Here is a 23,280-nt window from a genome sequence, read left to right on the forward strand (position 1 = left end):
CCCCGATGAGCAAAAGCCCTGCTGGGAGTCCAGAGGAAGGCTGGAAAGGAAAGAGCCACAAATGCTTGGTGGGCGGAAAGAGATTCAGGTGGCACTCACACCTACTATACCATCAACGAGGGCACTCAGGAGAGAAATCTTATCAGTGTGATGTTTGTGGAAAGAGTTTTAGGTATATTTCCAATCTTGCACATCATAAATACCTGCACTCAGGAGAGAAGCCGTATAAATGTAATGAATGTGGAAAGAGCTTCAAGACGGGCGCACACCTGACACAACATCAGCAAATTCACTCAGAAGAGAGGCCTTTTTCATGTAATGTTTGTGGAAAGAGCTTCAGAAGGCTTTCTGTTCAAATACAACATCAATACCTGCACTCAGGAGAGAAGCCGTATAAGTGTAACGAATGTGGAAAGAGCTTTGCTTGGAGTTCTAATCTTAGTAAACATAAATACTTTCACTCAGAAGAGATGCCATATAAATGCAATGAATGTGGAAAGGGTTTCAAGAGGAGCTCATCCCTCACCAAACATCAGCGAATTCACTCAGGGGAGAGGCCCTTTCAGTGTAACATTTGTGGAAAGAGCTTCAGGTGGGCCAGCAATCTGAGGGAACATGAGCTCTTGCACTCCCAGGAGAAACTATGCAAGTGTGAAGAATGTGGGAAGAGCTTTGCTCAGAAGAATGGCCTTGCACAGCATCGGCTAATTCACTCAGGGAAGAAACCCTTTGAGTGCAACGTTTGTGGGAAAAGATTCCGACAGGGTAACCTCCTTAGAAAACATCAGGCCCTGCACTCAAGTGAGAAACTGTACAAGTGTAAAGAGCGTGGAAAGAGCTTTGCACAGAATGCAGGCCTTGCACGGCACCAGCGAATTCACACAGGGGAGAAGCCCCATAAGTGCAATGAATGTGGAAAGAGCTTCAGTCACAGGACAGACCTGGAACAACATCAGCAAGTTCATGCAGGGGAGAAGCCTCATGAGGTGAGTAATGCAGAAAGGACTTAAGTCATTGCTCCAAACTGCCTGAAATTCAGTGAATTTACCCTAATGTGGAAAGCGGTACAGTCTGGTCTTCAAACTTCCTCAGGATGAACAATTTCACCCAGGAGAAACACCTTTTCTATCCTCTTCTAATTAGCTTTGGCATCCCTTTAATCACTGCATTAGGACAAATCGCAGTATTTGAAAAGAGGAGGCTTCATATACACACTGAGGGCCAGAGAAGATGTTCATCCACTAGCAAAGCTTCCAACCCGTAACATAAAGATTGGAGATCCAACACAGGCACAGCCTGAAGGGCGTGTTTGGCCGGGGAATCAGGCCTCCATGGACGTGAGAATGCACACTGCAGGGAAACCTCCGGGCTGCCTGGAATGTGGTCCAGCATTCGGCCCCTGTACACTCTTCCATGCCATGTGAGGATGCATTTTCCCCAATTTTGGTCTTCCAAGATCCAGAGGGTACCTGCTTAGGCCATGCGAAAGTGTCTGTGTTTGAGTTGGAAAGTGACCTCATGAAGGGGGGCTCTTGGACTGGACGTGTGCTGTGGAGCTCCCTGAATTGGGTGCTGAGGCTCATTGACTGGACTGATTGAATGTTTTACCAGGATGGTTTTAATGCTACCGTTTTATGAAGGCTGCATCAAAGAATAGGCCATACGAATTCACTGTGTGCAGGGACAAATATAGCGCTTACTGCAAATCAGAGAATTTACGCAAGGACAATTCTGGGACCAGGATTTGGGGAGGCCAGATGTGACATGTGCATTCCTGCTTCAGGCTTTGTGTCCTGTTGTCTCTTTTAAGCATTTTAGGGGAGCTGATTTTAACAGTTGTGGGGCAACCCTTTTTATATGGCGGACTGGTGCTATTAATTGCATGTTTTACCTGGATGTTCCTAATTGCTTTATTGGACTTGTCCCAGTGCATGGACATTGTCTTTGGGAAAATCGGGAGAGGGGGATTCCTGTCTGCCAAAGGCCTCTGTATTCTTTTTATATGGGGCATCTCTGCAGCTGCAGTTGTATCAAGATATGCCAGGCTTGTGCTGAGGGGTCCTTTGAACTTTAGGCGAGTTGCAGAAATTGGACATGAACCCAAAGGATCTTGATCCACCCAGAAGACAGACAACGAAGCAAAAATCTCTAAGGCCTGCAGAGCTTTCTCCTGAATGGATTACAAGAACGTAATTGGTGAAGTTCCTGTTGCTACTTTTTCAGTATCTCGTGTAACTGTCAGTGCATTTGTTGAGTAATAAAACCACGTATGTTTTCATCTTATATCCTGTATTTGCTCCTCAGAACAAGATGAATCACAGGTGGGAAACTGAGGCTGTAGCACCCCCACCCCCGGTGACTGTCAGAGGCATTTGGACCCCACTTCCAGAATTTCCATCCAGCAGGGCCATTGACTGTGTATTTAGGGTGTTGCAGTCCAAACTTGTCTGGAAGGCACGAGGGGTGGGGAAGGCTGGGCTGGAGGCTTCCTGGGGTTCGCCAGGCCATTCGGCACATGGGACAGGGTGGGAGTGGATTCTGGGACTGGAGTGCCAGCACACGTCTCTCATTGAAGGATCCTCCCTGCGTGGAATGAGGAGGCCATCGCCCGGCCGTGCCATGTCAAGAGTGCAAGGGAGGCCAGCCGGCCAGCCCACTCTCCCGCAGGGTCTCTCTGTTTGCCTGCACCAGAATATTCTTAATCCCTTCTCCCCCCGACCCCCCATGTCTGCATTCCAGGCTATATGGGGCTGCCCGTAAGCAGAAGTCTGAATGTACAAGCAGAAAAGACAAAACACCCAAAGGGTTCTTGATGCTCAGCTGAGGTCCCAACCAGGGATCTGTGCATCCAGACAAACCAGGTGAACCATGTCTGTTTTTCTGCATGTAATGTCACCAGTCTGGCTTTGCCAATCAGTTCCCCCTCCCTTTTCTCCCTCTTTTTCTCATGCCTTCATCTCCTGCATCTTTCTACTTGTTCTCTCCCTTAGGATTTTCCCTTCTAACTATATTCTCCTTTCTCCCCAACTTCTTGCCCTCCATTTTCTAGATAAGCATTTGACTTCTAAACTCTTCCTATTTATACTGAATTTCTTCATCTATTTCTTCCTCCCTTCCCTCCTGTTACTCATTCACACACATGATGACCTGAATGCCTGAACTGGGGGAGAGCTTTCTTGCTTCACAAGTACAAATCGGAAAATAGAGATGAGGTTTTTCTTGCAATGTCTTTGTGTGTGCGTTCATGCACAGACCTAAAGAGAGCACCTCCCGGAGCAAGTCCTTCGGGGAGCTTTTCCCCCATTTCAGTTTTAAGCAGAAACTTCAGGATACCCACAGTGGATGTTGATCAGGAATATTTGCTGGGGGCAGCAATTCAAAGTGGAGGGACTGGGAGGAAAAACAGCCCTTTCAGCTTTTCTCTCTCATGATTCATCCAGCTACTCCTACCTGTGCCTTACCTGGAAATCCAGCTGAGGCAGGAGGGCAGAGAGTATTAAACCAATGAGATAAATGCACCTGCATCTCATCTCTTGTCTATTTCTCAGGCTGTCTCCACGAAACCAGCCTTTCGATCAATCAAGGTTTCCTGCAACCCCATTCAGATATGGGGAAGTTGCCACATGGGATGGATGACCCAACCAGCTGTGAAAGTATCAGTGATAGCAAAAGAGTTTTATACTTGGACAGATTCAACACAAACACATACCAGTATTAAACCAATGAGATAAATGCACCTGATTTAAATGTACCCAGCCAGCCTAGAAAAGCTGTGTCCCTACTCTATCCAAGTTCCTGAAAGATCGGGTGAAGCCTGAGCAGCAAAATGAATACAAGCAAAACCAAAAAGATGTACGTCCCTTGTTGTGGATCAGGCATCTCCCCCACTGTTATCCTCCTGCTGTGAACTACAGTTCACAACATGCCTTGCAAATCCCACTCAAATGTCCCACAGCTGGGCCTGCTTCACCCAGCCTAAAGCACAGCTGGAAGGGAGAAGGGGATTGGGAGGCAGAAGGGAGGGAAGGAGCAAATCCCCCTTCTTCAGATCTTCCCTCGCATCTTGCAGGGCCTCCCAGAGAAACAAGGCTTTGGGTTCCTGGAACAAGTGGAGCTGGCAGAATTGCTGGCAAAATTCTGGAACACACAATTGTGAGCCTCCAGAAAATAATGTATTGCTTACTGGAAATCAACAGGGATTGTCAGGAAATCATGGCAAAAATATCTTACCTCCATCTTCAATGGTTTCAGTAGATTGTGGGAATGCTGTGTACATAGTATATCTTGTTTTCAACAAGGAATTTGAAATCTATCCTTGTTGCTGTGAAGAACAGTGCTGTAATTGCATGGATCCACAGTAGGTTATCAACAGCATGCAAGTGATAATCAGCAAGATGTTTTGTGTGGAGTGCCACAAAGCTCTGCCCTAAGTCCTGAGATATTGAATACACATATAGATAAGGGAGCAGAGTGTTGCTTATATTTGCAGATGAAACAAGGCTAGAACAATACTCACTGCTGCGGGAGAGAAAATCAGGATTCATAACTTTCTAAGTGGGATGGAATCCTGGGCTGCATCTGACAGGATGAGAGTCAGCAGAGATAACGGTAAAGCTTTACATTTAATGCAAAAAAGTCAAAGACACAGTCACTGGACGGGGAGAGCTGGTTTGACAAGGTCAAATGTGAAAAGGTCCTCAGCCTTCTGCAGTGCCCAGAGAAGGGTTTTAGGCAACATGATTTCCCAGCTGCCCTCCAGTTCTGTGGTTTCATGATGATGGGAAAGAGACTAAATGGAATCAGTTATTGTGAAGAAGCACAATGGAAACCTCCAAGCTGCCAATACATTTTACTATATTTTTGTCTGTAAGGGAGGAACTGTTCTACCTTCTATGCTTAGCCAACAACTAGAGCCGAATTGGATATCTGAACAGGAGCTGGCAGTGTGATGTAATGGTTAAGAAGGCAAACACCATCCTTGGATGTACAGTTGAAGCTTGGCTTCCAGATCTAGGGACGTGTTGATACTGCTTTACAGGACTGTGGTGCTTCCAAAGCTAGAGTCCTGCATCCACTTCTGGGATCCACATTATAGGAGAGACTTAGTTAGGTTAGAATTGGTTCAGTGCAGGGTCACAAGAATGGTAGTCTGGTCAGGAGGGATGGTGTATGAGGAGAGATTGAGGCAACTGGGTCTTTTCAGCCTAGAGAGGAGGAAACTCTGAAGGGATCTTTTAGTGACTTATCAGTATGTGATGAGATGACATGTGGAAGAGGGTCATGACCTGTTCTCCCCTGTGGTGGAAGAAAGGACATGCTCCAATGGGGCAAAGCTCAAGAAACTGGGATTCAGGGTGGATGTCAGGAAGTACTTCCTGAAAGTTAGGACCACTAGGAGATGGAATGGGCTTCCAAGGGTGGTGGTGGAGGCCCCATCAGTGAGGATGTTCAAGGAAAGATTGGACAACCACATGTTGGGGATTGCATGAGTGGAGCCAGCTGGAGCTGTGGGTCAGACTAGATGGCCTGGGTGGCCCAGGGGACCCCTTATGACTTGCTTTGTTTTTATGTCTGTGTTTGATCTGCTAAATAAATAATAGTGTCCCTTTTCTAAAAGAGCCACAGCTCAGGAGGGGTTGCAGGTTTCCCAGATATCACGCATAAGCAGTATATCCCTCCTTATCCAGGAGGATAACTCTCCCATCATCCCCTTCCTGGCAGAATCTGTTAGAGAGCAGCTGATCCTCGGTGACAGACAGGGGCTGGTCTGCCTCTCCAGAAAGTTCACGGCCTGCCTCAGACTCCACCTGCCATGGCAAACAGGGAGGCCTTCCAGATGGATCCGCAGCACTGCAGTGGGGAGGGCCCAAATTAAGGACTGGCCCCTTTTTTCCCCCACATATGGAGCAGCCCCGTAACTCTCACAATGGAGAAAACAGGCTGTGTTCCCTTAGAAATCCCCATGCCATGGCAGCTCTGGATCTTCGAGGGCCCTTGGGCAAGACCACCTCACTGTGCCCCCTTCCTCAGCACGTCTGAGGTTTCCCCACCACTGTCTAGTACTGTTTTCGAATACTCCTCATCACCATTCATATCATGGCTACTATGTGCCCACTAGAAACCAGAAGCTGGCAGAAACCAGGGAGCAAGTAGGCTGTGGTATCCACTCTTTCGCCTCCTCCTGAATGTCACAAGTATTCAGATAAGAGCAAATGAGCAGGTTCCATTGGTGAAGAGGTGGAGGAAACCTACAGGGTATTCCAAGTGGGCCTTGCTGTGGGGTGGGCCTTAGCATCAACTATCCTTGATGCTGGAGCTCTCCAGAAGCATCTTTTTTTTTTTTTTTTTAGAAATTTTATTAGGATTTTAAACTAATACTACAAACATCAATCATCGCACACATTGGGTTTACTGGGTCAACCCCCTACTACCTATCTTTTAACATTCTATGATCATACTAAAATCCATATATAATAACTTGAAAACATCTTTAGATCAAAACCAAGTCCCGTTTCTCCAGCCAATAAAAAAAAAAGTAATTCCAAATTTGATAGAAGTCACTATCTTCCTTCTTTTTCATCAGTGAAATCAGTCCCATCATTTCTTGCAAAGTCCTGTTTCTCTTGACCAATGTTAAAGGGAAGCATCTCCAAGTTGAGTAAAATTGCAATAGACAGATGACTTCCTCATTACCAGTTACAAATAACATCAAAAACAACCATTTAACATCTCTAAAGGCATCTTAACTACTCTGTTTGGTGGTAACTAATACTCACAATATCTTTTAAACCAATTTTCTTTAAGCTAAATTACTAATGTTTCATTTCCTTAAACACCATTTAATCAAATACAGTTAACTCCATACAAAAGCCCAGCTGTTTACAGTCTTCAACATACCTCATTTATATCCATCCCTTATATCCCCAACAACAGTAGCTTAACCTTCCCATATCACGTATAGACTTGCCAACCCATTTAAATCATTACTTTTTAAGATAGTAAGTTCTCCTATTTTCAATTACAGATAAAGTCAGAGACAGCCATTTAACAGTATTTCATTAAGCTAGGTTGCTAAAGTTTCACCAGCCATACTAATTATAATATCTTTTAAACAGATTTTCAAAATAATAAATTCTCTTATTTTCAGATACAAATAAAGTCAGAAACATTCACATAATATCTTTAAAAACGTCTTAACTCATCTATTTAGTGGCAACTGATACCTATAGCACCTTTTAGACAGAATTTCATTAAGCTAAATTACTAATGTTTCACCAGCAATAATAGCTTAGCCTTGCTGCATCACATATGAACATACCAACCTATCTGGATCATCCCTTTTTGGAATAAAAAGAAAGTTCTCTTATTTTTTCTTTGCACCTCTGCCATATTTTTCATTTTCTTTACACCTCTATCGAATCTTTCCTCTCTTTTTTCATTAAAACATCGTAATATCTGTAATGGAATCTTCAATTGTAGCCACATAAACAAAACCTCTCTTAAATGGTTAACTGTTTTCTCCTTCTCCAACATAACAAGCAAATCCCATGAAGGCTTGCTTATTAGATTCACTGGTTGTGTTAATTTTTCCACTGTTTTGAACTTTCCATCTATTTGTTGCTTATTTACAAGCCAATCCCATGGTAGCTTGCTTATTGTCTTTCCTGTTTCGGATTTTCCTTCTGCTTGTTGAGTATTTTGTATATTCTGCTCAGGTACCAATCGCTTGCCCAAAGCCTTATTAAGGGAAGTGTCCAATTTGTCAAAGCGACCTTTTCGTTCAATTAAAAAATGATCAAATTGTTCAATTAAAATAGTCTTCTACTGTATTATTATCACCTGTTGGGATAATTGCAAAGTTGTTAAAGAAGTCTGAATCTCAGAGAGTGTCTTCTGTAATTCTTCCATAATAATAGCAATTAACTTGAGAAGAAAGCCTTGGCACGTGTCCAGATATTTTTGGCAGGATTCCCAAGAGCAAGAAGTGAAATGGCAGCTTCTATAATCAAGTTATGTCCTTCTTGGCAATAGTCCAACATACACGAAAAATCCTTCTATCTTTCAATTCCACAATTATTTATTTTAATTCTTCGGCCCAAAAAATCATCACAGTAGAAAGAAAAACATCACTCAGCATCTAAGTTTTCTGGCAGGTAACCAATTAATTTTCACAAAGATCCAACATACAAGAAAGATCCTTCTATCATTCAATTCCACAATAATTATTATTTTGATTCTTCGCCCTTGGAGAGATTAAAGAAGAAAAGTCTTTTCCTTACTTACAAAGAGCTCTGTCTCTCTCTTCTCATGTAATTTGCCACTTTCCAACTTCTCCATCCGAAGGGCTTTTTTCTTTTTCTTTTGTATCACTTAGCAACGAGTACAGCTTTTTCCATGGGTAGCATTGCAAAAAAGCAATAAAAATATTTCCCAATGAATCCGATGTGCTTATAGCTAAGTCTAATCTAAACGGTGGTATGTCGAGGACTTGCAGAGCGCTAATTTTTCCCTCCTGTGTTGCCCAGCTGAGAAATGCTTGATTTTCTCCCAGTAGATGTGGGATTGCTGTTCCACATCATCTAGGAGATTCCCCAAGCACTCTATCTTTGCACCGACAGGGCTTAGATTGAGCCCCCACAGCCCACCACTGGGCAATTACCAGCGTGATAATGAAGTCTCGTTAATCATGTCTGTGTTGTCCCAACACCATACCGGAAGTCTCCCAAGCTCTCCAGAAGTATCTGAGGGCCTCCATTTGGAGACACCATTTCTTCTAAAAATAATTTGAATCAACCTTTTGGTCATGAAGCTGACCAAGCTGGAGGGTGGGTGGAGAGACATCCTCATGGGATGGTTGGTTAAGTAAAATTTAAAAATCTGAAAGACAGATCCCACAAAATAAATACAGGTAGAAAGTTCCTTGGTGCCTGCTTTAGATTGCTAGGTAGACCTTGGGGGAAGGATGGAGACTTCCCTACCATATAGAAATGTGTGGAAAAAATAATGCACTAATGTCAAGATGAAACTTTTCTTCCCAAGGCGATAACCCTAGGCTTTGTAGAAGTACAAGACCTCAGAGGCGGAGAAGCTCCATGCGTTGGACTTTCTCCAGCCAGGCTCATTTAGAGAAGCCCAGTCTCAACATGAGAGGAAGAATCTTCCCCTCCAAGCCCAGCAACACATGGAGGTCCCCAGCTTGCCATATCAAGAGCATAAATCAAATCCCCTGTCTCACCAGAGTAACCAAGGTGTCACCTGGAGGACATGAGGTCTCTTGTTTCTTCTACTCCTCCCTCCAAACTGCTGCTTGTAGGATTGGGCTTCTCCAGAGGCAGCATTATGGGAAAATTTCACTGAAGAATAAACATGAATGATTTAGTAGATTATGTGGGGTCAAAAAGATTGGAAAGAAGAATGGGAAGGAACACTGTAAAGTGGACTACTTATTATTATTGATAATAAATATTAATTATGCACACATGCACATAACTGTTATTATATTACATTTCTATACCACCCCACAGCTGGAGCTCTGTATGAGAGGCATCACTTATTTTTTAGAAAAATGGGTGTATATTTTCAATATTATACAATTATATGTAAACTTTAATCTGTAGTCATTTATTATTTTTATTCCTTACATTTCTAACCAGCCCAGTAACACATATTGTCAGATTTTGCTTATGGCCAGAGCATGGTTCCCATAGGCAACCGGTCGGCCACCGTGTGAACAGATGCTTGCTAGGGAAGCCTCGGTCCGATTCAGCAGGGCTCTTCTCAGGCCGTGGCCAGTGACAGGGAGAGCCCTGTCTCTGCACATTCTCTGGGGAGGAAACGTCTTCACCTGCCTTTTCCTAGGATCTATTGGGTGACCCTGAGAGTCTAGGACTAGACAACATTGTGCCTGACATTTGTTTGGGACCACAACTCCCATAATCCCCACCCACTGGTCATTCTGCTTGGTACTGATGGGAGTTGTAGTTCAACACTGTGGGGGCACCAGTTATCCTGCTCCAGCTTTAGATGACACCTGGATGGGGGAACAGCTGGGAAACTGTGGCTCCATCACTATTCTAAATACTTGGTTTGCCTTCTTGTCTGGAGAGTCCTGGGGAATTCAAAAGCTTGCACAATATTTGGTGACTTTCCAGATGTACTCACAAAGGTATTGTGAGGATTTTGGAGGAATTGTGCTTGTCCAATACAGCTGCCTAAGCTTTTGATAAAAATCATCTGCTTTAAAACATCCACAAGGAAACTCAATTAATCAAATAACTGCATATCTTTCAATTAATCCTGAGCAAACTGGAATATGGTGGCAACCGATGTCAAGTGAAGCATACTGCGGAGAAAAAGCCCCACTTCAAGCATGAAGTGGTCTCGCAGGGCCCGTTATTGGGGCTAGGCCAACAGAGCGTCTATGCACAGGGGGCACACCAAATCCTGGCCCATACACAAGAGAAGTCCTGCATGAACTCTGCACTGGATTACCTGCAGGACGTCTCTAGCTGGTCCCTCCTGGACCCAGAGATTGGTGGACTTTGGCCTGATCCAGCAGGGCTCCTCTCACCTCCTTCATCTTTGTACAAGCATCTGCAAACAACATGGGAGAGCATGAAGAAGCAAGAGATGTTGGGAATTGATCTAGGGAAGAATGGGGAGAAATAACAACCCCTGTCCCTTTATCTGACCTTTTTCCTTTCCCAGATTCAAGAGGAATGAGCAACACCTGATCCCACTGCAGGGAACAAGGTGGAGTAAAGGTGTGCAAAGGGCAGCACTTAAATCCCTCTTGGTAGGCAGCAGGACCCAAGCAGCCACACAGCCAGGGAGAGCCCCAAGGTTGGACTTCCCCACCCCAGACTGAAGTTGCTGCTGCTTTTCTGCACCTCTTCAGCCTGCCCAGTTACAGCTCCATCTGGTGTCTGCCTTTGCTTTGCAGAGACCCTGGTGAGTTGGAGGAAGGCTACACCTCAGAGTAGAAAGAAGCAGAGATAGAGAAGGGATGCAGATGACTTAGCAAGGTGAGGAAATGTAGGAGAAAGCCTGCAAGGGATTGGGGGTGGGGGTGGGGGAGTGTATTTCTTGCCCAGCTGGAAGGTGTGGGGGATCCAGCACACGGGCAGACATGTGGAAGTGCTGTGCCTCATGGGCCAAATTGCCTCCATGTTGGAATGCACAGACTGCATTTGGTTTGGGGCCGTGGGGATTCAGCAGTGGGGCTTTTGGCTGCCCCTCTCATTCCTGTGTCAAAATGCCAATTCTTCTGTCTCCTGCAGGCATTGAGAGCTACAGAAAGGGGGCAGGTGTGCTTACACACAGGTAGAGAAGCCACTTAAAATGATGCAAAATGTTTCTCACCTGCCTAAATGGGAGGGATTTTAGCTGCTTTAGCATGCAGAATAGAAAGAGAAAGGAAATAATTGTAGAGTTTGTATTTTTAGTTATTCAATGCCAGCACTGTTTTGTTCATCCTCTGCCATCCTCTTCTTTTGCCATCTATTGTTCCCAGCATTAGACTCTTCTCCAGGGAGTCCTTTCTCCTCATTAGGTGGCCAAAGTATTTGAGTTTCATCTTCAGGATCTGGCCTTCTAAAGAGCAGTCAGGGTTGATCTCCTCTAGGACTGACCAGTTTGATCGCCTTGCTGTCCAAGGGACTCGCAGGAGTCTCCACCAGCACCACAATTCAAAGGCCTCAATTCTTCGGCGCTCAGTCTTCCTTATGGTCCAACTTTCACAACCATACATTGCAACTGGGAAAACCATAGCCTTGACTATACACACTTTTGTTAGCAGGGTGATGTCTCTGCTTTTTAGTATGCTATCTAGATTTGCCATAGCTTTCCTCCCAAGGAGCAAGAGTCTTTTAATTTCTTGGCTGCAGTCCCCATCTGCAGTGATCATGGAGCCCAGGAAAATAAAAGCTGTCTCTACCTCCATTTCTTCCCCATCTATGTGCCAGGAAGTGATAGCACTGGTTGCCATGATCTTAGTTTTCTTTATGTTGAGTTTCAAACCAACTTTTGCACTCTCTTCCTTCACCCACATCAAGAGGCTCTTTAGTTCCTCTTCACTTTCTGCCATTAGAGTGGTATCATCTGCATATCTGAGGTTGTTGCTATTTCTCCCAGCAATCTTAATTCCAACTGGTGATTCATCTAGGCCCACCTTTCTCATGATGTGCTCTGCTTATAAGTTAAATAGGCTGGGTGACAGTATACAGCCTTGCCGAACTCCTTTCTCAATTTTGAGTCTATGAAGCAGAAGTGCATGTTTTTCTGGAACTTCCTAGCTTTCTCCATGATCCAGCGCATGTTGGCAATTTGATCTCTAGTTCCTCTCCCTCTTCGAAACCTTGCCTGTACTTCTGGTAGTTCTCGGTTCACATACTGCTGGAGCCTAGCTTGTAGGATTTTGAGCATCACTTTGCTAGCATGTGAAATGAGTGCAATGATGCGGTAGTTTGAACATTCTTAGCATTGCCCTTCTTTGGGATTGGAATGTAAACTGACTTTTCCAATCCTGTGGCCACTGTTGAGTTTTCCAAATTTGCTGGCATAATGAGTATAGCACTTTTACTGCATCATCTTTTAAGATTTTGAATAGCTCAGCTGGAATACTGTCATCTCCACTAGCTTTGTTGTTGCTCAGACTTCCTGAGGCCCATTTGACTTCACATTCCAGGATGTCTGGCTCAAGGTCAGTGACCACCCCATCGTAGTTATCAGGGATGTTAAGCTCTTTCTTGTATAGTTCCTCTGTGCAATCTTGCCATCTCTTCTTAATCTCTTCTGCCTCTGTTAGGTCCTTGCCATTTTGGTCTTTTATCATGCCCATCTTTGCATGAAACATTCCCTTCATAGCTCCAATTTTCTTGAAGAGATCTCTGGTCCTCCCTATTCTATCGTTTTATTCTATTTCTTTGCACTGTTCATTGAAGAAGGCATTATTATCTCTTCTAACTATTCTCTGGAATTCTGCATTCAATTGGGTGTATCTTTCTCTTTCTCCCTTGCCTTTCACTTCCCTTCTTTCCTCAGCTATTTGTAAAGCTTCCTCAGACAGTCATTTTGCTTTCTTGCATTTCTTTTTCTTTGGGATGGTTCTAGTTGCTACCTTTTGTACAATGTTGCGAACCTCCATCCATAGTTCTTCAGGCACTCCGTCTATCAGATCTAATTCCTTAAATCTATTTGTCACCTCTATATCAGGAATATTATTTAGGTCATACCTGAGTGGCCTAGTGCTTTTTCCTACTTTCTTCAATTTAAGCCTAAATTTTGCAACGAGAAGCTCATGATCTGAGCCACAGTCAGCTCCTGGTCTAGTTTTTACTGACTGTATAGAGCTTTTCCATCTTTGGCTGCAGAGCACATAGTCAATCTGATTTCTGTGTTGACCATCTGGTGATGTCCATGTGTAGAATCGTCTCTTGGGTTGTTGGAAAAGAATGTTTGCTATGACCATCGTATTCTCTTGACAAAATTCTTCCAGCCTGTGCCCTGCTTCATTTTGGCCACTCCAAGGCCAAACTTGCCTGTTATTCCAGTTATCTTTTGGCTTCCTACTTTAGCATTCCAATCCCCCATGATGATAAGGACATCATTTTTTGGTGTTATTTCTAGAAGGTGTTATAGGCCTTCATAGAACCGGTCAGCTTCAGCCTCTTCAGCACCAGTGGTTGGGGCATAGACTTGGACTACTGTGATGTTGAATGGCTTGCCTTGGATTCAAACTGAGATCATTCTGTCATTTTGGAGATTGTATCCCAGTACTGCTTTTCCCACTCTTTAATTGACTATGAAGGCTCCTCCATTTCTTCTGAGGGATTCTTGCCCGCAGTAGTATACCTGATGACCATCTGAATTAAATTCAGCCATTCCTGTCCATTTTAGTTCACTGATTCCTAAGATGTCGATGTTCAGTCTTGTCATCTCTTGTTTGACCACATCCAGCTTGCCTTGATTCATGGATCTTATACTCCATGTTCCTATGGAGTATAGATCTTTACAGCATCGGACTTTCCTTTCCCCACCAGATACAACTGCAACTGAGTGTCCTTTCGGCTTTGACCCAGTTGCTTCTTTCTTTCTGGCACTACTAGTACTAGCTTTCCGCTCTTCCCCAGTAGCATATTGGACACCTTCCGACCTGAGGGGCTCATCTTCTGCTGTCATATCTTTTTGCCTTTTGGTACTGTCCATGGGGTTTTCATGGCAAAGACACTGGGGTGGGTTGCCATTACCTTCTCCAGTAGATCACGTTTTGTCAGAGCTCTCTGCTATGACCTGTCCATCTTCAGTGGCCCTGCACGGCATAGCACATAGCTTCATTGTGCAAACAGTGACTTGTTCGGAATTAGGTGTAGAGATTTTCCAAATTGCCCCACATGATTGGTAGGAGAAAACTTCCTGCAGAACCCCATTCTTACATGGCCCCTAGGACAAAAATGGTGTCCCTTCCCTGGTTCATCTTCTGTATTCCTCCAGTGCAGGTGCTGAGTTCCTTGGAGGCTCTTTTCTCTCCCACAAAGCAGTATTCGATGAGTGGAGATGAGCAGAAGAAACATCTGGCAAAGCAAGCGCTGGCGGGACCCCCTCAGTCACTCTTGGGAGTGCGAGGGAAGGTCTGCCGGCGTGGGCAGCAGGGAACATCATCAAATTCGGAGGGAGCAGAGCCGCAGCGTGAGATCCAGCCCATGGAGGAAGGAGGAGATCCTGTTCCTGCTGGCAAAGGTCAGGAAGCCCCCTGTGAAAGCCCCACCAGGAACATGGACTAGAAAAAGCGGGCACTGAGACGCCTTCTCCCTGGGCACCTTCCCCAGCAGATTGAAGGGTGTCTCCATTTTGTCTTTCTTCAGTTTGGCTGGTCTTTAGGTCCATTCAGTGTGCAGCACACACACGATTGTGTTGCCCAATAATTAGGATAAGTTTTTCTGTCTCCCACTTTGCCTCCTCTTTCTGCCCAGAATAAGGGCTCCCAAGGGTATTAGGCATCCTAAATCAGGTTTGGTTAAGACAGTGCGCAAATGAGACCTCAGCCCACACCGCTGGGGACCTCCCCCGGCTTCCCAGGCAGGTCTTAAGCAGCATGGGGGTTCAGAGGGAGCTCTGTGGGACTCTGTGGCATCACTGCCATTGCGCAAAGCAAGAATTCCCCATAACCACCTTCTGGACCTGGCTGGCCAAGTCGGAGCAGAACCGCTGCAAAGCAGTGCCTGCAACCTGACCATCCTGTCCAGAAGGACACTGGGGTTGATGACACTGAAAGCCACTGGTAGTGATGCTGCTTGTGACCTGGAATGAGGTTCCTGGTTGCACAAGCAGAGTTCCATGAGCGTTTGTGGACCTCCCCTCAGCCCAGGTGCCTTCTAAAAGGGGTTTGTACATGAGAGGAATCCTAGGAACTGGGAAGAGAGGGATTCTGGGGTGCTTTGTCACAATACTACCCACAGGATCTGAAATTGGTCCCTGCAGGATCTGAAGACTCCCCCACATGCTCAGAGAGAGCGGGACAGCAGCAGGAAATCTGCCCCTTGGAGGAAGGAGGAGACCCAGTTCCCGCCAGCAAAGGTCACAAAGCACCCCGTCAAAGTCTCATCAGAAATGTCCACTGGAGGAAGACGATGCTGGGACGCTCTCACTGTGGTCGCCCTTCCCACCACTTTCACGGTAAAGTTGCTCGGTTGTATCCTCTTCATATTGCACAATCTTAGCTTGAGTTCAGCTCCATTCACTGTGCTGTATACATAATGTTGCATTGCACAATGAACCCAACCAATGCAATTATAAACCAGACAGTGGGAGAATAAAACTGTCTCCACCCCAACAAAGCTGCTCACAAATTGAACACCTGCTTGGAACAATTACAATGGTAGCAGAGTGGGACAGAGGGAAAGGAGCCCCTCTTAATCCAGCAGGACTGGGAAAGGGTCAGGAGCATGGCCTGTCTCAATGGCCCCTGGATTTTCTCCAGAATTTGAGTGTCGTCAGTCCTGGGCATCGGGTGGGGGGAAAGAGGCAGCCAGTCCTCAACTGCAGAACTGGAGAACGTGCAGGAGAAGCTGTCTGCAGCTGCCGTTCCTTTCTTTGGTGTTCGTGTCCTGGAAAGGAGCGAGGCCAGGAACATGCTGTGAGGTGGAGAACAGTTTTGTAGGGGGAGATGATGGTGAGAGGAGCCTATGCCATGGAGGAGGGAATGCCAACACGCTTGGGGGCCAACAGAGGTTGGTCATGAGGGGCTCCCCAGGGCAGACGCACCACATGGCCACTGGCTCCCCTCTCACATGTCAAGCGCTGTTACTGCTTAGGGGGCTGCCCACAAAGTCACAGATTAGTAGAGGTGGAGGAGCCAAAAGGCCCTCAGGTCACCAGTTTGCACCATCCCAGTCAGATGAATGTCCAGTTTAACTTCCAATGTCTCCAGTGTGGGAGAGGCAGCTGGTTCCACTGTTGTATTGCTCTGACAGTGTAGAAACTTTCCTGATATCTAATCTGAATCTGGGTTTTTGCAACCTGATCTGATTCTTTCATGTCCTACACTTTGGTCTCAGCAAGAGGAGACCTTGACCTTCCTCTCTGTGGCAGCTCTTGAGGTACTTCCAGAGGGACACCATGTCCCCCCCCCCCCCAGTCTTCCCTTCTCAAGGCTGAACATGCCCAGTTCCCTCAGTCCCTCCTCAATCATAGGGCAGTGTTTGCAATCCCTGGATCATTTTTTTGTTGCCTTACTCTGGAACTTTTCTAAATTTTCTGCATTTTTCCTAAATCTTGGTGCCCAGAACTGGACAGTATCCCAGATGTGGTTTTACTAGTTAGGAGTACAGAGGATCTACTACTTCTCGTGATAAGGGAGTAATACGTCTATTAATGCATTCCAAAATAGCATTTGCTCTTTTTATAGCTGCATCCCCCTGTTGGCTCATATTGAGAATTGTTCAGAATAACTCCAAGGTCTTTTTCCTTCTCAGTTATGTTGAGCCACATATTCTCCATCTTTTATTGATGCATTTCATTTCTTTTTCCTAGATGGAGGACTTGTCCTTTGTCTCCATTGGATCTCATTCTGTTGCTTTCAACCCAGTGTTCAAGCTTTCTCAAGATCGCCCTGCATCTTCATTCTGCCTTCCAGGCTGTTTGCTCTTCCATCCATTTTTGTATCGTCTTCAAGTCTGATTATCTTTCCTTGTACTTCCTTATCTGAACCATGAATGATGTTGAAGAGCATTGGGCCCAGGACTGAACTCTGTTGCACCCCCTAGATACCTCCCTCCAGTTTGAGAAGGGGCCATTGATGAACACTCTGTGTCCAATTTAGCAGCCAATTCTGGATCCACCTCATAGGGTTTCTATCTAGTCCAGTTTTTCCCAATGCCGTGAGCTATCCAGTTTTTCAGAATGCCCTGGGTCTCTATGTCAAAAACTTTGCTAAAGTCCAGGTAGATTATGTCCACAGTGGTCTCTCTGTCCGTTGGGAGGATACCCAACCAAAAAAGGAGATATTAATCTGACAGGATTTATTTTTGATAAATCCATGATGCATTTTCTTTGAGGAGCTGGCATTCTGATTTTTAAATAATTTGCTCCGGAGCAGCAGCGGGCACAGGACAGTGAAGCTTCTGCAGTGCGGGGCTTTGCATTCTGGTGAGTGGCCTCAAATACAGGGAGCTCCTGCCAGGACCTTGGATTCTGTGCCACTATAAATGGTCCAGAAGCTGGAAAGCCAAAGCTAGGAAAACTGGCAGAGCTTGTGCACAAAAGTGATTCCTTGCAGGTCCCCCACTTGGGAGACTGCACAGAATTTCTGGAGCCTTCCTGCAAGCAGTGACCCTGCACAGGCTGGGATGATGGCCAGCAAGGGCAGGGCTTTCTTTGTGGTGGTCCCTCTTTGGAATGGCCTGCCCACTGTGGCCCACCTGGCACCCACCCTGGCTTCTTTTTGGCACCCCAATAAGATAGCTCTTTAAGCTGAGACCATTCAAGATTTCCTTAGATATTCAGGGGATTCAGAGGATGCCACATCCCAGGTAGTTTTTTTCTTTTCTTTTTACAAGGTAATTTTACTGCATATTTTAGTTATTTCAAAATCTTGTAATGCTGCTTTGCTTTGACAGGTGTAATGTTGTTTTATTGCTTTGTGTTTCTCAATTCTTCTTAACCACCCAGGGAGTTTCAGCCATGAGGTGGTATGGAAATGAAATTATTTTGATCATCTGCATGTGAGACGCTTCTCTTGTCTTGTAGATGCAAGCTTGCATTACGTGTGGACCAGGCCAATGTCATATGCCAATCCAATGGACCCTGAAATTGCCTTTGGAGAGCTCATTCTCTCCTGTCTATTTCTATTAAATGTCAAATACAGGATGTTGGTTTATCCATCAGGCTGCTGAACAGACATAGACTTAGGACATCCAGGTTTTCAGGCTACATTGTAACTGGTGGTTGGAAAATGGCAGTTTTGTTGCAAAACGACAGTTTTGTTAACTGCCCCATGACACCAGTAGATGGATGGTCTAGAAAAGCAGGAAGGAAGGAAGGAAGGAAGGAAGGAAGGAAGGAAGGAAGGAAGGAAGGGAGACCAAATGATTCCAGGATTTGAGGTGGGCAAGTTCAGGAATTGAATGAACAAATGAAACCTTGTTTGCGCATTGATACTTTTCTGTCATTCATCTACCAAGTTTTCAACCCATGTTTCTACTATCTTTTCTTTGTTCCATCAGATGCATGGGTGAGGCAGGTCAAGGAAAAACACCGGACATCAGTGACAAGATTGCAGGACAGAGAAGGGAAAGAGGTGCCACGACTTCAGGAGTCATCAAAGAGGCGGGATGGAAACCGAAAATGTGATAAGAAGGCTGGCTCCACTCCAGTTCTGCGTCGGGTCCTCCCTGAACAAAGTCAACGAGCAGGAGAGAGTGATAGGAAGAACCTTGAAGGTAATTTGAGAAGCCACACAGAGGAGGGAGCCAGTCAAAGCTCAGCATCTGTGAAAAGCGCTCACCTGAGGAAGAGCCCTGCTGAGCATTCACAGGTGGACTGGAGAAGAAAAAGGTTTAAATGCATCAAGTGTGGAAAGAGGTTCAGGTGGTATTCACGCCTTCTATACCATCAACGAGCGCATTCAGGGGCGAGACCTTACCCATGTACTGAGTGTGGAAAGAGCTTCAAATTGAGATTCCATCTTAAACAACATCAGCAAATCCACTCAGGGGAGAAATCCTATGAGTGTAATGTTTGCAGAAAGAGCTTCAGACAGAGGGCCCACCTGACACAGCATCAATTCCTGCACTCAGAGGAGAAACAGTACAAGTGTGATGAATGCGGAAAGAGCTTCAGCCAGCGTGCGATCCTGTGGAACCATCAGAAAATTCACTCAGGGAAGTCCTATCTGTGTAAGGAATGCGGAAAGAGCTTCGCTCAGAGAGCAGGCCTTAGATGTCACCAGCAAATTCACTCACGAGAGAAAGCCATTCAACAAGAAGTTAGTGGGAAAAGCTTAGGAGAGAGTTCCCATCTTCCACGGCATAAGGACCAGCACTCAGGTGAGAGATCCTGTCATTGCCATGAATGTGATTCCGGTTGAGTGTAAACAGCACGGCAGGTGTGTTTCCTGCTGGATGTGCCTGAAGCAGCCATTGAGATTGTCTTGTGCATGTGTGTGACCCTCGCAGTACGAAGAACTTGAAGCCATTCAGAAATGTGGCTGTGCTTTGTCATGACCTGCATATTCTGCAGACAGATCCTTGAAAACGAGGCCTGGATGGAGCAGAGGGGAGAGAGGAGGCAGGCTGCCATGGGGAAGAGGAGGAGGAGGTCTGGCGGGCTCTTGCTAGTGGGTGTCCCCACCAGGCCTGCCTTTGGAGCCCCTTCTGTCCAAGGGGTGTGACACAGTTGCTTGAAGCCCCTGGAAGAAAAGGAACGGCTCTCTCTGGGTCCGTCGGGCATTCCTGAAGGGCTGGTGTGTGAAGTCTGTCTCAACATGGTTTTCACAGCCTGTCTCTTCCCATCCTGCCACTGGGAGCCCCCAGTTGCCAGCAGGCTGGTTTTTCCATGCATTGGCCTAAAGAAGTGGGGAAATAGGGGCAAACGGCTGTGGGATCCCCGAGGACACTGTGGGACTGCTTTGTGCAGACCTTCTCGTCCTCAAGGGGCAGGAAAACTTGAGAAGAGCCAGGGCAGTGTTACGAGTCTCCAGTCCTCGCTGGTAAAATCCAGCTTACTCTTGGCTCATTCCTGGTCAGCTTCCCCTTAGAGAGCTCCTTGCTCTCTAAGGGGAAGTGTGGTTCCTAGCAGCGTGTCCTGCAGAATCAAAGCAATTCTATCATGGAATTTGGCCAGTGCACATGGATGTCAAATTGGTGGGGTTCAGCTTCCATAAAACTCCATGAAATTTCCCCCATCTTCCTAAATGGGATGGAAACTGTCTGAGATTAATGAGTGTTAAACCTGGAAGTCTAAAAGTGGCAGATACATCCATCTCTGCAGATGAGTGATCGACAGTGCAAAACAACTATTGGAGCCCAGACTTTTCCCTGTGCATGGGACCAGAAGGAAAAGAACTCACTCCTGTAATATTTTAACCCCCTGTCAGTACTTAACCCAGACATTAAATGAGCAGAGATTATTTTTGTTGCATAAGCTTAGGCCCGAGATGTTTTCATGGCCCCAGTGATGACCCTCCAGCAGCCAGTTCAGTGCGGGCTGCAGAAACTCTGTCCTGTTTAGGGGAAATGCACAAACATGCTGGGGGTTGGGGGACATGCTGGGGCTTCCCCATCTTCAGCCATGACTGCTCTGTCCTGGAAGGGCTCCTTTCTCCCATCGCAGGGGAAAGCTGCAGGTGTGGGGAGGGGGAAGCCATGGCAGGTCGGGCAGTGCCTGAAGTGGGAGAGGGAGCCTATTTGCAAATTGATACCTACTTTCCTGTCATTCATCCTCCATGTTCTCAACTCAGTTTCTTTTATATTTTTTCTTTTTCATTCTGCCAGATGCACAGGTGAGTCCAGACAAGGAAAGACAACACCAGGCATCAGTGACAAGAGTAAAGGATGAAGAGGAGAAAGAAGTGTTGTGCCTTCGGGATTCATCAGGAAGGCAGGATGGAAACCAACCACAAGAGATAAAGGATGAACCCAGCCAAGTTCTGTATGAGGTCCTCCTTGTACAAGTAGGAGAGAGTCCTACAAAGATCCCTGAAGGTGATTTGAGAAGCTACACAGAGGAGGAGCCTGGTCAAAGCTCAGCATCTGAGCTAAGCGCCCACCTGAGGAAAAGCTCTGCTGAGTGTTCAGAGGATGGACAGGAAGGAAAAAGGCATGAATGCTTGGATTGTGGAAAAACATTTGGCTGGTATTCAAAGCTTCTGCTCCATAAACGAATTCACTCTAGGGAGAAACCCCACCAGTGTAAGCAATGCGGAAAGGGCTTCAGATGGAGTTCCAATCTTAAAAAACATCAGCGACTTCACTCAGAGAAAAGCTATGAGTGTAAAATTTGTGGAAAAAGCTTTGCTCAGGACTCGGGACTTAAACAACATGAGCAAATCCACTCAGGAGAGAAACCGTATCAGTGCAATGTTTGTGGAAAGAGTTTCAACCGGGCTTCCAATCTTGAACAACATCAAAGAATTCATTCAGGTGAGAAATTGTATGAGTGTAAAGAATGTGGAAAGAGCTTTGTTCAGAGCTCGAGCCTTTCACGTCATCAGCGAATTCACTTGGAGGAGAAGCCCCATAAGTGTGACAAATGCGGGAAGAGCTTCAGTCACAAGTCATACCTGAAAAGACATCAACAAATTCATGACAAGGAGAAACCTCATAAAGGAGAAGAATGTAGAAAGGACTTAAGTCAGAGCTTGGACTTGACTGAAAGTCAGTGAATTCACCGTATGTTGAAGGTATCACAGGGGAGAAAGAGTAGAGAACCAACAATGGCACTGTCTGAAGGACATGTTCGGCTGAGGAATCTGGCTTCCATGAACATGAGCATGCACACAGCAGGGAAACCTCCGGGCTGCCTGGAATGTGGTCCAACTTTCTGTCCTTGCACACACTTCAGTGTAATGTAAGAATGCATTTTTCTCCATTTGGTTCTCACAAGATCTGGAAGTTACCAGCTTGAGCTGTGCTTAAGCAATGCTTTTGTGTCTTGGAAGGAAAGCTTTTTGAGGGGAGATGACTTGCAGAGCTCCCTAAATTGTGTGCCATTGTTTATTAACTGTACTGATTAGAAGTTTTACCAGGATGGTTTTAATTGCTTAATATGTTACTGTTTGCTGAAGATTGCATCAAAGGATAGGCAATAGGAATAGTCTGTGTGCAGAGATACGTGGGGAACTTAATAGAAGTCAAAGAATTCACACAGGGAAGATTCTGTATAAATAATTATTACCCTATGCACCACTATTGTAATCTGAATGATGCATCTACAGGGAAAGATGAAAGAAATACACTGTGGAAGAGTTTGAAGCCTTCATGAACTAGAGAATGCACATGGGAGGGAATTCTCATGAGTCACTGGCAGGCCACAACAGTGAGCCTCTGCACACAGACTGGCCACTGTGTGGATGCTTTGATGAGAAACAGAGTCCCATTACATATTTCAAAGAAAAAGAAGTGATCTGTGATCACGATTTTGGGAGGGCAGATGTGGCGTGTGCATTCTTGCACCAGGCTTTGTGTCCTGTTGTCTCTTTTAAGCAGTTTAGGGGAGTTGATTTTAATACTTGGGGGTCAACCCTTTCCTATATGGTGGATTGATGCGATTACTTGCATGTTTTACCTGGATGCTTTTATTATCTTTATTGTACTTTTTATTACCTTCATTGTGGATGGACATTGTCTTTTTAAAAACCTGGTGGGGGGACGTGGGGAGAACCTTTCCTGTCTGCCAAGGCCCCCCTTTATTCTCTTGATATAGGGCAGCCCCAGAGCAGCAGCCCCATCAGGAACTGCTGGGCTTGTGGTGAGGGGTCTTCAGAACATTAGGTGAGTTGCAGAAATTGGACAAGAAACTAGAGGATCTTGTACCACCCAGATGACAAAGAAGCAAAAATTTCCAGGGTCTGTTCTCCTGGATAGATTGTAAAAGCATAATTGGTGAAGTTCCTGTTGCTGCTTTTTTGATGGCTCCTGTAACTGTCAGCGCATTTATTGACTAATAAAACCATGTGTGTTTCTGTTTTATTTTCTGCATTGTATCTGCTCAGAACAAGATGCATCACAGGTGGGAAACTGAGGCTGTAGCATCCTTTTCCAACCAGGCATCCGTCAGAGGTATTTG

General features: G+C 45.6%; 1 protein-coding gene across 1 annotated transcript; it reads left to right on the forward strand.

Moving 5' to 3' along the window:
- The first annotated feature begins 470 nt into the window (after nt 1–470).
- Nucleotides 471–21,877, forward strand: LOC123023290 (zinc finger protein 420-like). The gene is made up of 3 exons (XM_044429783.1): nt 471–986; nt 14,538–14,736; nt 20,988–21,877. Exons 1-3 carry the CDS (start codon nt 471–473, stop codon nt 21,875–21,877), a joined length of 1,605 nt encoding a protein of 534 aa, XP_044285718.1.
- Nucleotides 21,878–23,280: the final 1,403 nt, after the last annotated feature.

This window comes from Varanus komodoensis, unplaced genomic scaffold (assembly GCF_004798865.1).
Source record: "Varanus komodoensis strain SLA01 unplaced genomic scaffold, ASM479886v1 scaffold206, whole genome shotgun sequence".
NCBI classification, from domain to species: Eukaryota; Metazoa; Chordata; class Lepidosauria; order Squamata; family Varanidae; genus Varanus; species Varanus komodoensis.